The sequence below is a fragment of the Xiphophorus hellerii genome, chromosome 1 (assembly GCF_003331165.1).
Source record: "Xiphophorus hellerii strain 12219 chromosome 1, Xiphophorus_hellerii-4.1, whole genome shotgun sequence".
Classification (NCBI taxonomy): domain Eukaryota; kingdom Metazoa; phylum Chordata; class Actinopteri; order Cyprinodontiformes; family Poeciliidae; genus Xiphophorus; species Xiphophorus hellerii.
In genome coordinates, this window is record NC_045672.1 from 19,799,576 (window position 1) to 19,819,708 (window position 20,133).

General features: G+C 38.7%; 1 protein-coding gene across 2 annotated transcripts in view; it reads left to right on the forward strand.

The window, feature by feature from the left end:
• The first annotated feature begins 771 nt into the window (after nucleotides 1–771).
• Nucleotides 772–20,133, forward strand: part of nkain4 (sodium/potassium transporting ATPase interacting 4) — a 51,617-nt gene continuing 32,255 nt past the window's right edge. For both annotated transcript variants that reach the window (XM_032576370.1, XM_032576378.1), the window contains exons 1-2: nucleotides 772–1,085; nucleotides 19,096–19,233. In XM_032576370.1, the coding sequence (XP_032432261.1) occupies nucleotides 1,032–1,085; nucleotides 19,096–19,233 (192 nt within the window). In that variant the 5' untranslated portion in view covers nucleotides 772–1,031. The remainder of the gene's footprint in view (nucleotides 1,086–19,095; nucleotides 19,234–20,133) is intronic.

The following is a 20,133-nucleotide window of genomic DNA, read 5'->3' on the forward strand; positions in this document are numbered from 1 at the left end:
AAAAACGATAGGGACAAAACAATGTTTACAGAAAGAGTTGATCCAAGGAACTACACATTAAAACAAACTGATTTGCAGTTCATAATTATAGATATAAATATGTAATGATCAGTGTCCTTAAATATTCCTATTATACCAGAAGAAATGTACAATGTGTATTACAAATCTCCTCGATAAAGCTAATACTACAGAAAAACTATGTGTCTCCATATGTTGAATGTACCATTCAAACTCCAAATGGCTTCCTTATCAAGGAAACCATTTGAACTCGGTCCCCCAAGTCCGAAGGCGTCCAAAAGCAATCCGGTAGTACACTGAATATAATCCCCTGTGTGCTTCTTATTCTCTCTTATTAGACACCAGATGGCGCCACTTCTCCACATTTTTTTGAAGGGGTTAGGTAATGTCCTGACCCCGAGGAACTAAAGTCATTATTAAACGCTTAATTAACAACACTAGCCCTGTTACACACAGACATGAAAACATCTATTCAACAGTCTGTTCATTTAAAAAAAAAATAAAAATGAGTGAAAATGTGATTATTAACAATACTCTTCTTACTAATGCATATTTTTAAAAATACTGATATAATAATGGTAACTATTATTATTAATATTATTATCATTGTTATTTCTTGATGCTGCCATAAATCGCTGCTCGATGACGCCCTCAGTCAGTCTTTCAGTGTGTCTGCCCCACCAGCGCCACTGCGACCACCTCCCACCTCCTCCCTGCCCCTCCTCCTCTTTTTTTTTTTTTTTTTTTTTTTTTTTTTTTTACACACACACCGGCTTGCTCCCTGTCTCCCAGCCAGTCACCTCCAGTGCGACCGGTCGGCCAGAGCGGAGGTAAACAGACACGTCCGGAGCAACCCAGCCGACTCTGGTCGCTGTTCCCAGGGCTCAGTTAAAAAGACGCCGGAGGAGGATGGGACAAAGCCGGTGTTTGGATCAAGACTGAGTCTGGACGGCACGCCGAGAGCTCGATACCAAGTCCTTCATAGAGTCACCGCGTTTCCCTCCGCTGACACAATGGGCTGCTGCAGCGGACGATGCACTCTCATTTTTATTTGCACTTTACAGCTGGTAAGTTTGTGCACTTGTTTTTGCTACTTTTGAAAATGGGAAAACAGCCTTAATGTGAGAACAGACTGAAATTTCTCGATTTTGTGGTTTAGCTTTTTTAAAGTTATTTTTAAAGTGCAGTTTTTTTTTGTTTGAAGTCCTCTTAATGGAAAGAAAACATGCTGGTCTGAAGAACATTCATGAACTGCACTCTGAATAATGTGATTAAGATCCCACTCTTTGTGAGAGTGCACCACACACATTCAAGGTTTGCTACTCACAGTAAACCTCACCCAGCATGACCCCCTGATGCTGCCACCTTTCTATGTAAATAAAGGTGAAACCTGCATTTATGGGATGATCTTAGTGTTTGGGAGTTGTGTTCATCAGGAAACATCATATACTGAAGCATGTGAAACCAATGAAACATCACTCAGCTTTTCAAGTTCACAAAGTCACCGAAAGTGATATCAAAAAGATTGTAGTGAAGTCTCAAATGATGCTCCTCAGGCTCGCCTTTCTCTCCATCACTGATGGAGCAGAGTTTACTTGACGGAGCGTGACAGTGTAATTTATAGTGGCATTAAAAGTGAGCTCGGTCATGCCATCGAGTAAAACGCCACTCTCAACATCTGAGGAAGCAATAAAATGCTCCTTTCAAAGAGACAAACAGGGAGGTTTTGATATATTGTATCATGCATGAAGTAATTCAAAACAGAAACTGAGTGTAGACAAAGGGGCATGCACTAATACAATGGAGCTTTTCTTTTCATCCAATATCTTATTTAACAATTAACCATACCATCACTTCTAGCTTTTCTGTGGGTTAAATTAAGTTTCTGGATGCTGCTGTGCCTGAAGTTATTTATTTAGAACTATGACGCTGACAAGCTAATGCATTATTTCTGCTTCATACTGCCCAAATACTGCTGTATCTTAAGAAAGTGGAACTGTTTAAGTCACAGGTGTCAAACTCCAGTCCTCCAGGACCGGTGTCCTGCAGTTTTTAGATGTGCCACAGGTACAAACCGCTAGAATGAAATGGCTTAATGACTTCCTCCTTGTGTAGATAAGTTCTCCAGAGCCTTGCTAATGACCTAATTATTCGATTCAGGTGTGGTGCAGCAGAGGCACACCTAAAAGTTGCAGGACACCGGCCCTTGAGGACTGGAGTTTGACACCCCTGGTTTAAGTTATTGTTTTTTGACAAGGGGGCTTATTTTTCATTTGCTAGAATATTTTGCTTGATAACTTTTATATCAGAGACACGTATTTGCATGAGTTTAATTGAAGCCCTTTTTTCTCTCTTTGTTTTAAGAACAGGTATACCAGCCATGCTTCATCCACAAAGACAAATAATACAGCTCTACCATGATGTCTATTTTTTAGGTTTTCACAAATATTACCTTAAATGTAATCATTAAATCACTTATAAATGTGATGTGACATTTTGCATTATGACAGAAAAATCACAGGGATGATCATATTAAAGGATATTTTAAAAATCCAGTCAGTTACTAAAATCTCCTCAGCATAACTGAGCTCATATGACCATACCTTCATTGTTAAAATAAGTTAAATAGATAGGGATAGAAGACTTATGACATTATAGTGACATATGACAGAATTAGACACAAGGAACTCGATTATCAACTCTTAAAATTGTGTCTAAGTCTCTTAAGTAATATACCTCGAGCAACACACCTGTTTTTCCTTTGCAAGCCTCAGGTCGTTTCGTCTCACCATAAAGAAGGAGGTCAACCATTTTTAACGTGATTTATATAGACGTCAGCTGGTTCCTTAAAAAGCCCCTGAAGATTTCTGCGGACGGCTTCGTTTTCTCCTCGCCGCTGTTTCTTGATAACCTCACATTTCCTGTCGTGGAGCCACACAACACCACAAACACACACACACCTCTGTGCTGACAAGTGTAATCTGTGAAAAAGGGGGTGGTGTTAAACCCTTTTGGTGACCCTTTGAAGGACCCTCTGGTTGTGTATGTGTTTTGTCTGCATGAATATACATGTGGGCATGTGCTCTGAGCAGCACCAGGGACACCCTGCTATCTCCTGGCTTATACCTATGAATCCACAATGAGCCAGGTTATTCCCTACCCAATTCACAGTAAAAAAGAAAAACTGCCATTAACAAAACAGAGCAGTCTTCTCCTCAGATGTAAAAATAGCCCTCATAAACCACAGCGTGAGCTAATTAGCTCAACAGAGTGCTTTGATCAAACCTCTTTTGGCATCTTGGCCATACCCTAATTGAATTGTGGTGCGCTCTGCTCATCAACAGGCCGGCCGAGCGCTGGGACTCATCTCTCTGGGACAGAAGGCAGCAGATAATGAGCCTATATTGATCGAAATGCCTCAGTTCCTTTTTCCCTTTGCTGCCTAACTGTTGCAGACAGCAGTGCTGGATGGTTGTCAGGATCCTGATCAGCCCTGGAGAGTAGCAAGTACTGGCTGGAAGCCCTGTCTCTGTAATGATTTGTTTGTACTCAGAGACACAAGTAAGCTCAGTTTTTTTCTGTCTTTTTTTTTTTTTTTTTGTCTCAGTGGGTTGGTAGGTTAAGGTGTTGCCCTGAAGTTGACCCAGAGTGGAAGGGTTTCAATTGGTTAAAAAAAACAAAAAAACAGGACTATTGTAAATGTCAGCCGCTGGACATGACAAGGATGTGGTTGTAAATTAATCTTGTGGCTCCTTGGATAGAAGGTACAATTGTCCTGAACTTACAAGAAAGACAAACTGAGCTGTTTAAGATATAAAACGCTGACAGTCAAAGTGTGGAAACTAAAGGAATTCAAGACTCCGGGTTTGTTTTGACTGTGAAACACTGAACGCTTTTTCTCAGGCTTATTTGCAGTCACTGTAAATGTCACAGAAGCAAATTTTGATGGGGTTTTCACAGACTTCTGTGCTCTGAGGTGAGAAAATGAGCAACAGCTTCTTCAGGATTAAAACCTTCCGCATAACTATAAAGTTCTCAACATTTCGCAGCATTTATAATTAGAAAGAGAGATGTAATACTTTCAGAGGAAGTTTGTAACATTCACAGAAAAGAAAAAAGAGAAACATGTTTTTCACAGACAGAGCAGCAGCATCACATCTTTTCTGAAAAATATGTTTTTTGATCCACAGTTGTTGTGATTGGTTTTATTTGTACCCATAAACAGATAACTATTTTTTTTAAATGTTACAGTTGAAAATCAATAAATCAATAACATTTTTACTTTAATCAAACATGACAGATAAACTATCCTTGTTGTTGGAAGCGGTTCTTGTACTAGAAATATGCCTTGAAGGAGCTTTTCTGTTGCAGGAAACTTTTCCAGGAGCTTTTGTTGTTTCCACTGCAGAAGCCAGAGGCAGATCAGATTAATGTCCTCATCAAAGTCATGTAAATGTAAATGTTACAAGATTTTATGTTGTTTATGTTTTGAGAGAATAAGAACATTGATAACCCCCGGAGGTGTTTATTGTTAAGGTTAAAAGAATGGATTGCAAGTGGCTGCTGTTCCTCTAGAAAATGTGTTGCAATGGTTTTTTTTTATTATCTAAAAACCTCTTTAGAGTTACAAGTGGTTTAAATTCATTTTCAACATGGAGCCACATTTCAAAATGTGATGTTGTGAATGTAGAACACTGGGTTTTAATCCCAAAGAGAACTTCCCCGTCCTTTCCTCTTGCTCCAATAGCAAGTTGAAGTCTGTGCTGGCAAAAAATTAACCTAAATAATAGTTTGAGTTATCCTTTTCCATGCTGTTGGGAATGATTGTCACATTCTTAAATCTGCTGTTTTAGTGGGCAAAGACATTTTGAAAGACTGTTGGCTACCTGTTTTTAAACAATTCAACTGTACATTTTATTTTATTTTTTGTAAATCTTTTTGTCCGTACCTCAAAAATGGGACATATTCACTCAAAGTTATCATTTGGTGAGAATTTCATATAGGTACACTCCCAGGGCAGACAAACACCCTCTCCCAGATCGGCACTCTGTTTTCCCGGAATGAACTAATTGCTCTGATAGACAGAACACATAAACCAGCATGAACCGTTTCTCATTCTCAGACACGCCCAGAATTACAGCTGCACATTCCTCACTGTGAGGGAAAGGTTAGAAGGTCTGATGTTGGGTGAAGATTAAAGCCTTTGTGTAAAAGATGCACAAGCAGCTTTTGAGAGATTTTGGAAGACAAGTTAAAATAGAAGTTTCATTTGATCTCTTGTGAGAAAAAACAGATGCTGCAGAGGCTTGTTGAATTGGAAAGGTTTGGCAGAAAAAGTCTTAAAAAGTTCCTCATAAGAAGGCTTTGTCCTTGTTTAAGGTGTTTTTGTAGTTGTTGTTGTTCATAAAGCAGACGGAAACATTTTTTGGAAATGATTTTCCTTGTGGGAGATTGAGATCAGTTGAAAGAGCAGCTGTTTCTATTCTGAGCTCCAGAAAAGATTTATAGTAACTGACTAGATTTATGACTCCAGAAGTGATTCTTAAGGCACAAACTTGGTTCCAGAATTGGACTGAACAGAGTCAATCAAAAGTCAGTTCACATCTTCTTTTAGAGCGGCACTCTAAACCAACAGACACATGAACACAGCACAGCTTGCAGCTATAACCCATTAGTCATCAATAATTACAATTTTTGCAGAAGTCACTTAGCTTGTGGAAGGACCTCTTTCTGTAAGTTTTTGCCACACCTGGTAAATCAAAAGTGCAAGGAAGACAAGCTATGAGCTGCTTTTATCAACGAGTCGTATTGAACTAGAACAAAGCAAGCTAACATTAGCCTAGCATGTCAGAAAACATGTTCCACAGCAGAGATCCACATTTCAAAAGTTATGTTTGCTTTTGAGAAAAGTGTTATTATAGCAGTACAAAATGAGTAGAGGGTTAATATTGACTTCATTTTAAAGTTTATGTTTTAAAGTCTACCTGTTTACTACTTAGCTGTAGCTAACAGGTAGGTTTGGGGTATTTTTTATTGAACTGTTGAAAATGTAAGCATTAAAATAATTAGAGAGTCCTTTGGGTTAAAGAATGGACTTTTTTGATAAAATGTGAAATTTAAAACAGAATGTGAGATAAACTAAGCAATTGTTTTAAGGTCCTAGGTTTTGACTTTTGAACATAATATAGCGCAAAGAGCACTCATTCTTTCTCAGACTGGCAACCAGAAGGAATTTGATATTTGTAAATGAGCTTAGCCCTAAACACTGATCATCAGCCTCTGATTTTTGTGTGGGGATCAATAAATCCCCCAAAGAACATATTAAGTAATAATAATATATGTAAGTTTCAGTGACACAAGCCCATCTTTTTTTTTTCTTTTTAAACCATTTGAGTGTTTTTCACCAACAATTCTTGCATGCATTTGCCCACTGGGTTAGGTGATGTCACTTGGCTTCCTTTCCTCTATTGTTTGATTTATTTAGCAAAAGAACAAATCAGTTTTATCTGGATTGTGTCATTGTTTTTCCTACATATGCAAGGACTTGGATCATTTGCTTCACAAGAGCAGTAAAATGCAAATTTCCTGATGCATGTATGCCATTGATATATATCAGTACAATTTGATACACATCAATTTGTATCGACATTCAGCTTGAATTTAAGTGTGTGCACACAAAATGCCCTGGCCTCACTTCATATATTACTTTGTCACCCTGTTGTAATTAAGGGTTATTACTAGAGCTGAAACAAACTGCGTGGCAGTAAAACACTATACGCTGTCAGGCCTGCAGAGCAGGGAGTCACGGTTAGCGCTGTTGGATAATCCTGTCGTTCCTCACCTGCTCCCACCAGAAGTGATAGATCATAACATGGTGGGATTAGAAATATGAAAGATGCTGCTGGGAAGTGCAACAGTATTTCAGTTTAACTGGTTACAGATGCAGACATCTGTTCAGGGTAACTTGTTGGTTGGGTGTTTTGCAGAGAGTGTGTAACTTCTTTATCACGCCTGTGCTGGAGTGTAGTGTGATTAATGTTAATCAACTGTATTTCTTCAGCAACCCCAGGTTGATAGAAGAGATATACTGGTAGTAGGAGATTAAATGCTCACAGCTCTTTTATCTCTCTATTTTCTTCGTTGTCTTTGCCTTCCTGGGGTTTCTACTGAGTTTTTATAACCCTTTTCCAGGCTGTGATTCATACTGTCAGGGGCAACAACCCATTTGTTTGGTGTTTGCTTTAGTTCTCGGAGATAGTGGCAAACAAAGAAAGGATTGCTATCTGATTTATCCTTGTGGGAATAAATTTTCTCTCTTTGTGTTGGACGGAGCAGGTATATAGAGAGAATTCTCTGAGACCCAATGGCTTCTTTAGTCATTTCCATTTTTTATGGGAAACTTTTGGTCTAATTTAGTTTGAGCAGGGTATGATTTTTAAAAATGCAAGCATCTATCTACATTGATTACCATATTGGCCACACTGCAAATGAAATCCAAGCAGTGTTTGTATTCTCATATTGCTTCTTGATATGTGACTTTCCTGTCACTTATAATAGATACTTCTTAGAGATCTAAGAAGTGTGGTATGCATTTGTATTCACCACCAAGTCAATACTTTGTTAAAACCAACTTTTGCTGCAGTTATACCGCAAGTCTTTTAGGGTGTCTCTCTACCAACTTTGCACATCAAAAGGCTGAAACTTTTCTCTGTACTGCTCAACAAAATAGCAAAGCTCAGTCAGATGGGATTCAGAGTTGCAATAAACGGCAAATTTCACGTCTCAATAGAATTTTAAGTTCTGTACTGGAACTGATCCGTATATTGCAGATCTAAACCTTATTGTAGATTTAGATGTATCTTTAGATGCATTGTTGTTCTGGAAGTTAAGACTGCTCCAGTTTCAAGTATTTTGTGGCCTCTAATAGGTTTTCCAAAAGAATTCCTGTATGCACTAAATCCATCTCTGGCCAGCTTCCCTGTCCCTGCCTAAGAAAAGGCCACCCCACAGCATGATGCTGCCATCATCATATTTCTGTGTTTGGATTGTTTTCCACCAAACATATAATTTTAAGCCAAAAAGTAGAGGCTTAAACATCTCTCATCAACATGTGTGCTGTGTCTGGCACATGGCTCCAGGAAAACTGCAGGTTGTTTTCTGTCAACAATTGATAGATCTAGAGTAAGAACTTCAATTACCGAGGAAAAAAAAAAACAACAACTCATCTTTCTGATCAGCAATGATTTTGGAGCTTCTTTGTGGCTGCTTTTGCACCAACAATCCACCAAAGGTTGAACCGTCCAACTATTGTGGCAGATGAGATGAGATTCAAAGCAAAGAAAAAAAGCTAAATTCTTCCAATTCTGCTGAAATGCTGCTCCGTTATCTCAGTGCAAATTGTAAAATACTGCTTGTTTGGGCCTTGTATAAAAATGTCACTTATTTTAAATGCAGACTTCTCCAATAGACTGTTGACCAGAGAAACTGCATTAAGTCCCAAGCTTGTCTTACATTGTCTCTGGGTATTTACTATTTTCTTTTTGAAGGTCAGACAGGTTGCCATAATTAGCCTCAGTATGTGTGTGTTTAGTGGTGAGCTTGCTGTCAGTCGGACCCCTGGTGTTCAGCGCTGATTGTGGTCTTGGCCCAGGTTGCCTTGATTGCTTCGCTAGAACAGCCCTCATCCACGGAAGAGCAGATCTTGACAGGTCATGTCTGGCCTTAGCTGAAAAAAAAAAAAGCCCCATCAAAAGACGTTGATTAAACAGAGGCTTCCACTGAGTCACAGGGCAAGGTGACTCCTTAACACATTCACACACACATCCCCTACCCCTGGAGCTTCAGTATGTCATCATCTCACCTGCGTTTTTTGTTTTTTTTTGAGGTGAAGCTCTGCTTGAATGTTTAATGAATGCAAAAAGCTAACAAAGCTGTCTGATATCTCCTTTTCCCTCCCATTTTACGGCACTACCCCCACTGGACCCCCCGCACATCGCCCCCTGCTGAGATTAGAGGTTGGAATATGTTTGAATTATTGATTGCCATTTGATTTAAGAAAGCCTCTGGAGATTTTGGCTAGATAGAAAGGTGTGTAAAAGGCGAGAGGTAGAAAGGAACTGGGGGATGGGAGAAGGTTCAACCTCTCTATTTGAGCTAATAAGATGTTTGACCCCAGATATCTGGTCTCCAATGTTTTCTTTTCACTTACCTTTTTTTTAAATTTAAAGTTCTACTTTTCTTCATTCACCCGTTTTTATGGCCTGCAACATTAAACATATGACGAAGAGAAGAAGACAACTTGATTTAAATCAAGTTGGCACCCTTAGAAGAGAGATGAATGCAGACAACATCTGTGGGTTAGCTTGCTGAAAACTTAAGGGGTTATACATCCTTCTCTTAGAGCAGCTGTCACTCCAAAGATGTCTATTTTGATCCCTATCCTTTAGTCACATCCAGCTGGGGATTTTTCATTTCCAGCTCCCTCTTTTTACAACCTCAGTTTAAAACCTAATCACATGTTGAAATAAATTAAGCCTTCCTTGTTCCTTATCAGTGCTAACTTCTTCTTCAGTCATGGCTGCAGTTTTGAATCAGCATTCATGCTCTCAGCATGTTAGTTTTAATAATATGTGTGTGCTTGTGGCAAACCCCCTTCCTCTCATTCCCAAGTGACCTTTATTACAACCAGTCTCCATTTTAATGTGTTCAATTTAACACATCATTAATGTTGTGGTTATAGTGAAAACACTGGGCTGGCAGATGCGAGCTTGTCGACGCTCCCATCCAGGCGCCGGCTCACGGTGGCGCGTCTGTGTGTGTGTTCCACATCGGTGACGCTGCAATATTCAGGCATAATGGAGATAAAAGTGGGACTGTTTGAGAGCCCATTTCTCTCTTTCCATTCCAATGGTTCCATTGGTGTCATTTGTTATAGTGTGGCACTGAATAAATTGCTTTGGGAGTTCCACAGCTGTGATGACTATCTTGACAGATCACACTCAGCTGAATGCATATTTGTCTCCATCAAATTTTCCTCCTCAACTTTGGGGTTTTAGTCCTTGTTTCACAAGCGACTAATGAATTCTCACTTCTTTTTTTGTGCGGTAAATATGTAGGGAGATCCGAGCTACAAACTTTTAAACAAACATGTTGGTCAAAAAGAGAGATGTGTGGATTATCTGAGTCACAAAAGAAATCACAACATCTGCTGTTGCTGTACATTGTACTTAGGGCGTATCTTTATCTAAATATCAGCACTAACTAAGACTAATACCCCTGTCAGACTATTGTGTATGAGCCTTTTGTTTCAATAGAATTGAAAGCCATAATTCTGTCAGAACAATTCTCCAACATCGCCTTCCTAAGCGTGTAACACTGCAGCATAAGCAACATGCACAATCCTGTTAATCCGGTGAGAGATTTAACACATGGATGCCCTTACTCAAAACAACAAGCATTGCTAATTATTACTGCTGGGATACAGCCTCTTGTCAAAACCTGAGCAGGGAGGTGTTGAGTCAGACTGAGAACAAGTTCGGGCTCAGGCTTTGAAACTGTAGCAATTAACTGACGCTTTCAGTTTGTGTTGTTACAATATTTAATTTTCCTTTAGCATATTTCTTTCATAATCTAAATTGAATAAGACTGAATTGATTTGAATTTCAAGTCACAGGTAATTTAAGACTGAATCTAATTAGGCAGAGAAACAAAACTTCTGCAGTTTAAGACTGAATCTAACACATGCAGCAGAAACTGATGACACAACCTCACCATGCACTGACCAGCTACTTTATAAGATATACTGCTGTAGGATCTGTCTGGAGACCCTATCTTTATAGACAAAAATGGGCATCACAAATGTTTCTCAGATATTTGTGTTAATATGGAAATGATGCCATGAAGGGATGCTACAGATTTATCAGCTGCCAATATGTGCTGCATATTTCCTGCTCTACTACATACCAATCGTGCCCTTTTGAACTGAGATCTAGTATCATAATGTGAACTGATTGTCATGTTCTGGAAACCAGTTTGTGATTTGAGCTTTGTGACATGGTGCGTTGTCCTGCTGAAAGTAAGGATGGGTACACTGTGGTCAAAAAGGGTTGGACACTCTCAGCAACAATACTCACTGTGCTCTTTGATTGATGCTTTGATTTTAACAGTCCAAAATGTGTCAGAAGATATGCCCCAAGCCATTACACATCCACGACGAGCCAGAACCATTGGTAGAATGGTACATGTATCCATACAATATTGTTTTAATGCTCAGTTTTAACAACCTTCAACTGGCTCTGCTGGAATTGAAACTTTTCGAATCAGGCAATGGTTTTCCAGTACTTGATTGTCCAATTATGGTGAACCTGTATGAATTTTAGCCTCAGTTTTCTGTTCCAAGTTGATAGAAGTGGCACCTGTATGGGCTTCTTCTGCTGCAGCCCAACCTCTTCAAGAAATCTGGGTTGTAAGAAGTTGGTATTTGGTCTGTTGTTGCCTATGTATCATCTCAAATCAGTCTGTTCATAATTTTCTGACCTCTGACATCAACAAGGTCACTGCATTAGTTGTTCTTTTGGGCCACTCACTGTAAACCCAAGAGATGGTTGTGCGGCAAACTCCTAGTAGATCATCTACAGCTGTACCACATTCAAACACACTTAAATTCTGTTTCTTCTTCTTTTTCTGATGCTCCATTTGAACTAACTACTTCACACAGCCAAAATTCAAACTGTGACTGAAATTGATTTTTCAGCGATGCTGCATCACTCAGTTAAAGTTCACTAAAATTCCCCTTCTGTTAAAATGATCTAAAATGACCAAATCTATTAGCTTAAATCATAAACTTCAGGCTGCTTTACAGCACAAGTCAGGCAACACAAAGGTAAAAGGTAAAGGTAGTTAAAGTCCCGAGGGCGATTTACTTCAAAGTGTGTATTGTCTTCTGAGGCTGGATTCTTTTATGTTCCTATATTGGCAGAGATATAATACTAGCTTGTTACTAACAGGAGGAGTACTGGACAAATTTCATCCTAAAAACGTGCTGTTAAATTAATTCACTTTACTTTTATTGAAAATAACCCACCCCTGTTATTAAAGTGTTTTTAGTGTCAACATCTAAAGTGAGAGGTACTTAAAGGGAGTTGGTGATTTGTGTTTCACCGTGAAGACCATATTTCAAACAGAAAAGAAGAAAGTGGCTTATGAAAGCACCCTGCCTGTTAATCTCTGTGTCTCTCTGGTAGGCCAAGCGTCACCGAGGGCTATCCATCTATCCAGCTCACCATGTGTCCATTGAAAGCCGCACATACACGCACATACACCCAAACACACAAACTGAGATTGACACCATTAGTCACACACTTTCATTGGGCCCAGGCAGTCACCGAGGCCTAATAACTTTACCCTGGCAGGAGGTGAAAAATTAGATTCGAGAAAGTTTTAAAGAAGTGCCTTAGTGTCTTCTGGAGGAGAAAAAGCACAAAAAAGCCTTGCCAACGTAGGGGACATTTGAAAAGTGTTGGGCACCAATGTGGCATATGACTGCAGCCTGTTTTTGTCTTCAGAGCAGGGCAGCTGCTTCCTAATGCCCTTTTTTAACTGTTTTAACCTGAACCTAAGGAGTGAAAGTACAGAGGCATATTAGTAGATCTTCTGCTAAAGTTACCTTGTAGGTAATGGCAGTAATAGTCATAGGTGCTAAGTGGAGTGTTCAGTAATAAAGATGAAAGAAAGCATACAAAGTCACATAAATATAAAACCCAGTTAAAACCAGATTATTTATACATGAAACATTAGAATTAGGAGAGGGTGTGTTTTCTATTTAACATCAATGTAAACAGCATAGCTCAGGGGTTTATACTGCATGTTTGTTATAAATACAAAATCTTTAGAATTTGATGAATATCTTTTTCATGATGACTTCTTTTTTTTTTCAAATTTAGAGTACCACCAAATCTTTTTTCTGCCTAAAATGTTGCAATTCTTTTTAAAGATGTGTTTAAATTTTTTAACTTTGTTTTAGCGGCAAAAATGTAAATCAGAATTGGTTTTTTTATGGATTACTGTACAAATTAAATTATGACCATGTACATATAAAAATTGCATTTGTTCAAAACTTTTTGACTCTTAATACCTTACCTTAAGCATAGTATAATATAGAAGTTTATTAAAGCATGCATAAGTTTTACCAGAATGTTGTAACTTGTTCAGAATAGCAATCAGTTTGTGTAAGAAAACAAATTTATTAATCACACATAGTGATTTTTGGAATTTTAATATTATGTAACAATAATGCATACTGCATTTTAATTCAGAAATATATTATAATGGCCATGGTGTGGCCTGATCAGTAATGGGGAAGACCGATGACTTCACAGTTGTCCAGTAAATGGTGACTAAGATCATCCACAGGGAGGGTAAGTCACAGCATTATTGCTAAAGAAGCTGACTTTTCATAGTGTAATATTTCTAAGCGTATTACTGGAAAGTTTAAATGGAAGGAAAACATGCAGTAAAAATATGTGACAAACCACAAGCAATGACAGACTTAAATATTGTGAAGCAAATATTTAAGTCTGGGGAAGATTCCAGAATGGGCTGTCTGGAGTCAGAGCTTCAAGAAAATTGAAGAATAATTAGTTAATATTTATTGTTGTCTAAGCAATGAATCCTGCACCCAGTTATTTTGCAACAGCCATGTGTTTATGTTATCTTATGGAATCCTAGTAAATTTAGTCTTTTATTTGGGAATCACAGTCCCACCCTTTGCAACGTTGGTGTCTAAGGGTTAATGGTGGGGCTGTGATATGGTGGTTGTACAAATTAGTAGCGCAATAGTAGCGCAGTGACACACAGTGATTTGGGTAAGTAACTTTAATCTGATTACTGGATTTGAAATAGTAACGCGTTAGATTACTCGTTACTGAAAAAAGTGGTCTGACGTCAGTAACGCTTTACTTTGTAACTGGCTGCGATATGGTGGTTGTACAAAATTCTGCAGGTTTTGTCCTTTTATTCTGCTTTCTTAGATCTCCTTTTTCACCAAAAATGTGCCCTTTTCACATGAAATCAAGGTTTCCAGTTTTTGCCAACCAGAATGAGTTAATATTAACAACTTTATTAACTTAGATGTGAACCTTCGACCTTGTTTGCCTCCTCGGGGTGATTTTATCTTCCAAAATTCAGAAGCATTGATTGCTGAGGAAGCTTCACTAAAGAAGAATGTTCCTTTTCTCGCATAAAAGGATTCTTTTTTTTTTAAACTCAAGCAGTGGTGAAGAAAAGGATGAATCTGAGCATAACTGGCTTTTTTAAATGTACCATGGTGTGCATTTTTTAAAATCTTTATTCAGTGACTAGAGGCAGCGCATAAATTACCAGTTGGAGGGAAAGGCGACCATGAAACGACCGTAATCATTTGGGAATTACAGATCATTTACCCTTGTGTTTTAGTTTTTCAGGCTTGGCCAGTTCGGCTAATCTGTTGAACGTAAACAAAATCAACCGTTTGTTAAAGCTAGAGAGGAAAAAAAAAAAAGAGACCCTAAATAATTATCTGTCCTAAGAGCAGCCCCTCACATCTGTCTCGACTCGCTCACTGACATCCCCTCTGTATCAGCATCATACCCTTGAACAAGGAGGAAACCGAGTCATGCTGCCTGAAGTCACATAGGCAGGCACACGCTCACACTTCCTGATGACACAGCCAGTAACACGTTACCTGAGGACATTTCACAGAAGACTCCCAGAGAAAGAGAGGCACTGATGGGATTCATAATATCTGCGGGCTAAGGTGGAGAGGTGTGGAAATGAGAGGGGTCACCAGTCACAGGTGTCCTCTCTCGCTCTGAGGGAGCAATGCAGTCTCATTTACAACGTCTCCTACCTGTTGTGAACAAAGACTGCAATGTGCTTAGGTCTGATTGGAACCCAAGCTGGATTATTTATTTATTTCTTTTAGGATTTCAGCTGCTTATCTTACACATGCATGTCTTAATTAGCTTTCCAAGTATGCAGATCAAGTGTTTTTTCCTCCTGTTTTCCTATTTTTCTCTCTTCCACTGGCTCTGATCCGCTCATCATTCTTACTTCCCTCTCTTCTTCTTCTCCTTCGTTTCATGTCAAAGAAGGCGGTGATGCCTGAAATGTTTTGGGGATTATGGTGAGAAAAACTGTCGACTCGAATTTCTGTTTCTGCTCTGCTTGCCACTTTATGCACACCTGAGTCTACGCGCCGGCTAATATAATCTGACAGAAAGAGCAGGATTGAGCTCTGTGATCCTAATCTGGCATCACGTGGCTCAAGAACTGAGTGAGTGATGGGTTTTGGGAGAGTTATAAATAGATTAAGAAAACAGCTAAAGTGAGAGCAGAGATGACGATGAATGTAGCGAAAGGGTGGAAGAGGCTTGTTGCATCCTGCTATACTCTTGCCCTGAGTATTTATCTTGGGAGTAGTCATTTATGTGGGCAGCTTGCTTCTCCACACAGACACACACTCAAACCCAAAATGCACAGAAAGGGATTCCGTCGCTCCATAGGGAGTGATTTGTGCTCGCCGGAGGTCGGTGGAAGGCTTTTACGGGCCGGTTATGTAGCCCGCGCTTTATTCCTGGAAGAGCATTGGTATCTTTTGATCAAATTCCGCCCCACTCTCCAGCAGCGTACTTCCCATGAATTGTGGACTAATTGTGCCGTATGGGTTTCGTGTGATTGTGCATGCCTGATTGTGTGTCTGGGCGGGCAGAAGCCCTTTTTTTTTTTCTTTGATTGATTGTTGTCATCTCGGTGGATTATTGAGTTAGCTGCGTATGTGATGGGCTTACTGCAGCATGTCTTAGGGGAGACCACACATGCTAACATTTCTTAGGCCTACACACATCTTTAATTCAATAGCTGGTGGAAATATTTCAGAGGAAGGAATAGATATGTGTGTGTTGAGTTCAGCATACACTGCAAGTTAAAAACAGAAATTAGGACCATGTGATTGAATTTTAATGTTCAGATTTTCTCAAATTCTCTCAGGATCTACATACTTGAGGCATTTTATTGGCAAGAAACTCAATTTTAAGCATGTTATTTACATTTTCAATAAGTTGAGATTCGGCCGTTCCACCAGATTAATGCTATCTTGCTTTATCAGTCAACCACACTTCCTGGAAGATTTTGTAGAGCTTGTTTGTTTTGGAGAGTGTCCTGGCATGGATCCTGCTTTAAATATAGCCAATAAATTTTCAGTAGTACTGAGGTCAGGGCCACTACTGAAGCTTTATGTTTTAACATTTCCAAACCCAGTTTTGACTTGTGTTTGGTGGAAGACAGTATTTCAGAATACTCTTATATTGCTTTCATAAGTCCTAATATCATGTTACGTTTTATCTTAAAACAATGAGTGGAATGACTTCACTTGAAAAGCTTTGCAGGGCATGCTGCTGAGAAGTATTTCCACAGCATGATGCTGCCACCACCGTACGTCACAGTGGGCATAGCATTTTTTTTTCTGATGGCCCAAAAAACATACAGAACTTTCTTCCACTTGACCATGGAGTCTCCCAGACATATTCCACATATTCCTTCTGTTTATTGATGATGTATTTAACTGAACTCCAGGGGATGTTTAGAGCCATAAAGATTTTTATGTATTTATCCCCTGGCTTACACTTCTCAATAACCTTTTTTCTGATTTTCTTGGAGTGTTCTACTGTTTCAATAGTGTAATTGGAGCCAGGAATACTGAATAAGGTTATTGGTTATTCAGTGAATTGACCTTCCAGACACAGGCGTTGAATCTGCTAAACACTGATTTGTGATTTGAACGGGGTGAATATTTAGCAATCACTCATCCTATGTTAAATATTTTGTGATGAATATTTGAAATATTCCGTGATGAAACTCCAAACCCCGATGGTGAAATCTTTAAATTTTGAAACTGTTTTTGGATGATTTCTGTCAAGAGTCAGAGCGAGTTGCAAGACCAACCTAAGACAAATAAATAAGAATAAAATTGAATAAGAAATTATCATAGTTTTTCTTTTTAAGTATTTCTGGGAAACAATTTCCCCTAATAGTGGGGGAAACTGACCTAACATTCAAAGAAAATGATAATCCCCATACCTGGATCTCACCGTAGGCATGAGCTACTCCTGCCCATATGGTCGTACTCTGTGACATTCAGAAAGTGGAGATGACCTTTGTCGTTTAAGTTAGCTGTATTTTTTTGGAACCATAGTTTTCTTGTTTTTCCTCCCTTGTTTTTCCTTTTTTTCTGTCATTTTATCTTATGGTTTCTTGCAGAAGCAGCTATGCTTTATCTCAGTTTTACAGCAAAGGCATTCCTTCACTTTATTCAGCTAAATGCGCATTATGGCTCAATCACTTCATCCTCTGCTCCTTCGCTCCCTACCTGTATAAATATTTTTTAATTATCACTCCGGATTCAATCATCTCCCTCCAATATCACTGCATTCGAATTGCTGTCACCTGCTCTGCTACATGAGGATGAGCAGGGAGTGCTGTGTGTGTGTGTGTTCAGTGGCGTGTGTTCCTTCTTGTATCAGCAGAGACGACATTTCTTTCCTCCCTCATCCATCTTCAAACGTTTGGCTGTAAGTGACATGTCAGGATGCGATGAAAGACACCGTTTCTTTGAGCACACTGGTGCACAAACAACAACACACACTCTCGGAATGAAATGGAATTGGATCGGAACAGGAATTTTAATTAAATGCTATATAACCCCTTTATGTATTTTCCCTAAATGGTATGCTGATAGATTTTGTTTTTCTTATGTGTTTGATTTCTGTTGTACAAAATAATTTGCACTTAGATGTGGATTCAAATAAAAATGAATAAAGATGGGAAATTATCTTGTGCATGGCTAAGGAAAAAGTAACTTGCAGTTTTTTTTTCTGATGGCAGAAACAAAAACTAAGCTAAAACAGGCAACTCTGCAGCTATGAGTTCCACTGTGAACTTTTTCATTCTGCTATTGCTTGTGTGTACAGCGTAAATGTGTACATGTTGTCTTTTTTTTTTTATAAAGGCCTGAAGTCGATGCAGGTTATTATGAACTTCATGTCCTATAAAGTTCCCAGAGTATTTCCATTGCTCGGAGCCATTGACAGAAAGGTTAGAAATGAGGATCTCTTCTTTAGCTCAGACTTGCATCAATAAGTCTGTCGTTATTGGTTTTACAAAACTCCCCTTTGGCTGCTCCCATCATTGGGAGCTTAACAATTGGGCTGTTGTTGTTAAGTCTGTCTGAACAAGATTCTTGGTTTGTTCGGAGAAACACATAATTTCTTGAATTGACATTTAACAATGTTATGTGGAGAAATATTTATATATGCTCACTCACTCATTTTGACCAGTTGACACTTAATTTAATTTAATACCATAAACCAAATAGTTTTCAGCAATGCATCAAATTTTGTTGAACTCATTCAGTTTGGATTTTTTCCTAAACTATAAAAAAGCAACAAGTAATTTCTGGTAGTACCTGACAGACATATTGTGAAGTGTCTATGGTTGAACAAATAAAGTGTATCAACTACTTATTCAATTCAGATTTATTTTTAGATTTTGAGGGACTTTATTTTTCTCTGAAGAGGAAATAACTCTTGACTGACAGTAAAACAAAATTGAGGCATAACCACTGAAAACAGTTGGACTGAAGAAGCAGACGCAGCAAAATACATCAAAACATAGACATAGACAACCTCATTTGAATTAAAACCATTACAAACGTCAAATAATGCTTTATTCTTTCAAAGTGTGAACTGAAAATTTTGCATAATGATTGCAGTAATTGTTTGTGGAATGAAGAAACATTTATACCTTTGAGTTTTGGCATCTCCATCCTCAAGAAACAATTTATTTTTAAAAGTGTTGACAAATTTTTTTGTAGCTTGTCTGGCATGTACGGTGTACACTTTAGGACATCCTTAGGAAACACCCTCAAACATTAGAACAAACGGCCTCGGATGTCAGACCATAAACAAAACAAAAAATCGTAGGCCATCATATATACAGTATGTATACATATATTATCTAATAATCTTATGTCTTTGTTTTCTTCAGGTGCTGGCCTTGGAGAGACAGGTGTTTGACTTCCTTGGCTACCAATGGGCTCCCATTCTTGCAAACTTTTTCCATATCATCATTGTAATCTTGGGCCTCTTTGGAACCATCCAGTACCGGCCACGATACATTGTTGTGGTGAGTAAAGCAAACTGGAACCCTACAGTGCCTAATAAAAGAAGTTTACCATTTTAATCTTTCAAATCACTCCTGATTAATAAAATAAATGGCCAATAAACCTCTTAATTTCAAAGTAAAGACAGATTGCTAAATATTCACCCCATTGAAATCAGTGTGCAGCAGATTCAACACCTGTGTCTGGAAGGTCAATTCACTGGTTATTCAGTGAATTGACCTTATTCAGTATTCCTGGCTCCAATTACACCATTAAAACAGAAGAACACTCCAAGAAAATCAGAGAAAAGGTTATTGAGAAGTGTAAGCCAGGGGATAAATACATAAAAATCTTTATGGTTCTAAACATCCCCTGGAGTTCAGTTAAATACATCATCAATAAACAGAAGGAATATGTGGAATATGTCTGGGAGACTCCATGGTCAAGTGGAAGAAAGTTCTGTATGTCCTGTGACGTACGGTGGTGGCAGCATCATGCTGTGGAGATACTTCTCAGCAGCATGCCCTGCAAAGCTTTTCAAGTTAGGAAGCAAAATCAAAGCAGTAAAAATGTAGAATTACTGGGGAACATTTTGTTTTCATGTACAAGAGAATTACGTCTTCAGAGAACATTTATTTTTGACATAAAACATCCAGCTAAAGCTACACAGAAATGGTTTGAAGACAACAAGGTGGATGTTTTGTAGTGGCCTATTCTAAGCCCAGATATCAATCTGACAGGAAATTTGTGGCAGGAGTTAGAAAGGGCTGTTTAGAGCCAATCCCCACGCAGTCTAACGGAGCTTGAACAGTTTTAGCAAAGAAAGAATGGAGTTAAGCTGCAGTGTTCGGATATGCATGCCTGACTGAGACCTGTCCACACGGAGTCCATGCTGTGTTACAGCCATACTAAATACTGACTTG